This window comes from Onychostoma macrolepis, chromosome 23 (assembly GCF_012432095.1).
Source record: "Onychostoma macrolepis isolate SWU-2019 chromosome 23, ASM1243209v1, whole genome shotgun sequence".
In the NCBI taxonomy this organism is placed as follows: Eukaryota; Metazoa; Chordata; class Actinopteri; order Cypriniformes; family Cyprinidae; genus Onychostoma; species Onychostoma macrolepis.
In genome coordinates, this window is record NC_081177.1 from 8,903,615 (window position 1) to 8,907,195 (window position 3,581).

Consider the following 3,581-nt stretch of genomic DNA (forward strand, 5'->3'; position numbering starts at 1 on the left):
GGTCAAAATATCTGGAACATGACATGAGGGTTAATTCTTATAAAAACAAACAAACTAACAAACAAACAAATTGTAAGTAGCTGTAAAAGTATTTGCAAGCCCTGCTTTGAAGACGGTCACAATCTATGTTTCCACATCGTCCTCACCACTGCCTACGCATTTCTCGAGCCAGAGCTCGCGTTGTCTTGACCTGTTAGTGGGTGGAGTTGATGAGTAGTGTGAACAGGTAAAGGTGTGCGTCAGTGCGTTCTCATCTACTATCTACTCATTATCGGATCCCTCAAAACATTTTGCAACACACACAGCTGTTGTGGACTTAACGCGAAATACTAGACTGCATAATGCTGAAGAAAACGCAAGGCTCGGCCGACGTGGACGCGTCGCGCATTCTTGTGAAGGGGCCCGAGTTTTTGAGGAGACAGATGGAGCGAGAAAGTGAGGCGAATAAGGGACGCGTCAGTGCGGTGGAGAGGTTGGCAGCCACTAAACCTCAATATGTAAAAAGCCAACAAGTGGTCGGTTCCACTCAGGAACCGGTTATCAGCATCGGGTCTCTTTCCGTGAGCAGCCAAGGCTCTTCAAACGGGCACGGTTCTGTTAATAACACCGCTAATGTTGATGTTGAGGATACACAGTCGCCTGAAGAAGATAGTAATGTGGTGAGACGGAGCAGCTCGAAGAAACGAGACTCGATTTTATTATACAGACAAAAGTGTGAACTCTTAAGAGGATCGCCTGGAGGGAGTAGGAGATGGATTAAAAAGTCGCTATTCGCTATTAAAGACAAGACAAACGCGATTTCTGAGGCGCGCGGTGGTGAATGCGCCACATGGAAAGCCACTCGGGTAACTTTACCCATCTCAGACGGGCACTCGGGTGAGACAAACAGTGAGCCGAAAGGACCTCCTCACAGGAGAGTCGCTGAAACCCAGGAGCAGGAGCGCAGGAGCCGCAGAGGGGTGGCGCGCTCCAGCTCTGACATCAGCTCGCGCTACTCCAAAAACTTCGCGGACTTCGACGCGTTCTTCAAATACTGCGGACTCGAGGGTGACGTCATCGAGTCCCTGGGCAGAGAGAACTTCTCCGCGCGCTCAGACGACCTCAGCTCCAAAATCCGGAGCATCAGTGCCTCGACTTCAGACGACGGGCTCTCGGGGAGCAGCGACGGCCTGCAGGAGGAGGAACTGCAGGAGACCGTGCGTCAGGGGTCGTCGGTGGTCGAGCGCAACGCTCGGATCATCAAGTGGCTTTACAGTTGCAGAAATGCAGCGGAGTCGGGAAAGACTCTTCGAGATCTGGATTAATTTGGGTCATATTAAAAGTGCTGGTTTTGCCGGTTTTGCCAGTATCACGCATAATATGACCTCGGTGCTTTATATGAGACAGCACACAATGTCTGTTAAAGATCTACAAACATCTGACAGACATCTGTAAGATGTCAGTTTTACATACATTGTAAATCATAAACATCTTAAAGACATCTAATAAACGTCTATTTGGCATCTGATAGACATCATATTGCAGATGAGCAAGCACTCTAAAAAATATATCTTGCAGATGTCAAGTAGTCTCTGTGATGTTAGTGTGCTGTGATCCCGTGACTCTGTGCACATCTTGGTATTTAGCCAATCAGAGACATCTCTGCCTGACTGAGTTGGCGGACATGTTAATTTCCTTCAAATTCATCTTACTGGCTAATTCACCAATTTCTTATGAGGTTTTAGAATGGTGGTTTAAGATTTGTGTGTATGTCTGTGGTTAATATTTTGCTGTACAACATAAATTACATACATTTATACACTGTAAAAAAAAAAAAGTTGAGCCAACTTAAAATTTTATGGCAACAAACTTCAGCAGATTTTTTAGTTTTCTCAACTTGTTTTAAGTTTATACAACAAAAAATTGAGAATCTCCCACAAAAACAAGTTGAGCAAACTCAAAAATCTGCTGAAGCTGGTAAAAAATGTTTTTTTAAGTTCGCTCAACTTTTTTTTTTTTTTACAGTGTACCTCACACCTGAAAGCATCTGTAACAAATTGCTTTTTAGGGACAACAACAGTTTCGTCAAGCACATACACGTCCTTGTGGTAGTTTTAGTCTTTATTTAGCAGCTTGTTAGTGTGTAATTTATGTTGACATTAATATTTCTTCAGGGAATGCTAAGTACAGACCGTATTTTACTCCTGAATCCAAAACCGCCATTCTAAAAACCCATAGGAAATTCCAAAGAGAACACATGGTTGAAAAATGACTAATTATCTTGCTGGTTTTAGGACCTCAAACTGCTGTATTGGTTTAGCTGTTTTGGTTAAGCCTTTTGTACATGCCAGTACTTGATCCTGGTTACATATTCCACTATATCTACCTAGATATCATGTTACTTGATTTTGTAATATATTAAAAGTTAGATTTTTTTGGGAAAAGAATTTCTATTGCATTTTATTTTGGTAGTGTTATGTGAAAACCACCTATGGATACAGTATAGTTTACAGAGACAAATGACGTTCAAGCCAAACAGGCCATCAAGACTGCCAGCTATGGAATGCAGAGGTAGCACCTGGCCCTGAGATATGGAAAGATATGGCTTCAAACAAGCACTTCTGTCCATTGTTGTGCAACAGCGGAAGCGGTGAACAAAAAGCAAGTACATTCACACCCAATGTGGGTGTATTTAATTTGTGCCACTGTCACTTTAGTTCAAAGATTAGGTGTTTGTTTATTCAGACTGACTGCTGACTGTCTAGTCATATCTTCCCTGACTCAATATGCCTTGCAAATATGAAATGGTATTTTAAGTAACTTGATAAAGTGTGTGCATTGTTGAGTCAAACAACCTGATATGCTATGCAAAAATGTTATATGATCATATGTATCAGTCAATAAAATGTTTTCTTACCTTTCTAGCACTGTTACTGTTATCTAAGCGGGTATGCAGTTTACATTAGTATAATTTGTAAATCTGTTAGGTTATAGCTCTTGTATTTTAAAATAGTGGATAATTTAAGATAATGGGACAAGTATTTTAATGACCATAAATGCATATTTATAATAATAATAAAATAAAAAAACATTCTACAACACAGGTTTTACAGATACTTAACCGACCCAGTGCTTCTTTTCGTCATTGCACATGACTGAAGATTTGGCAACCGGCAGTTTTTTTTTTTTTTTTTTTTTACCCATTGTACGCAGTGTATTCACATGCACACAAAAACTTACCCCTCTGGCCTCTCAAATGCAGACTGTTGCAGGTTAGATCTTGCAGAGGGAGTGTCCGTGGCCTTTACACTACTTCAAATAATTTTTGGAAATTCAAGGTTTTTTGGCTTCCAGATGCGGACGCATGTCAGAATTATTCAATTTTTTTCTTTACATATACAAACTGACAAGTTTTTCAAAACACATCAAAAACAAAAGAGCAGCATTTATGACTGTTGTTGGCATTTGCCTCTTTTATGAGAATTATGAAGTAAGAAACAATTTATCTGATGTCCATTCTATTCAGATGGTAAAAATTAAACATTATTCAGGGGTCATGAAGCTTTACTGGAACCAGTGTTGGGTAAGTTACTTTCAAAAAG

General features: G+C 40.6%; 1 protein-coding gene across 1 annotated transcript; it reads left to right on the forward strand.

Annotated features, from left to right (window-relative positions):
* The first annotated feature begins 216 nt into the window (after positions 1 to 216).
* On the forward strand, positions 217 to 2,901 carry fam110c (family with sequence similarity 110 member C). The gene has a single exon (XM_058763952.1). The coding sequence runs from the start codon at positions 342 to 344 to the stop codon at positions 1,302 to 1,304; it is 963 nt and encodes a 320-aa protein (XP_058619935.1). The 5' UTR covers positions 217 to 341; the 3' UTR covers positions 1,305 to 2,901.
* Positions 2,902 to 3,581: the final 680 nt, after the last annotated feature.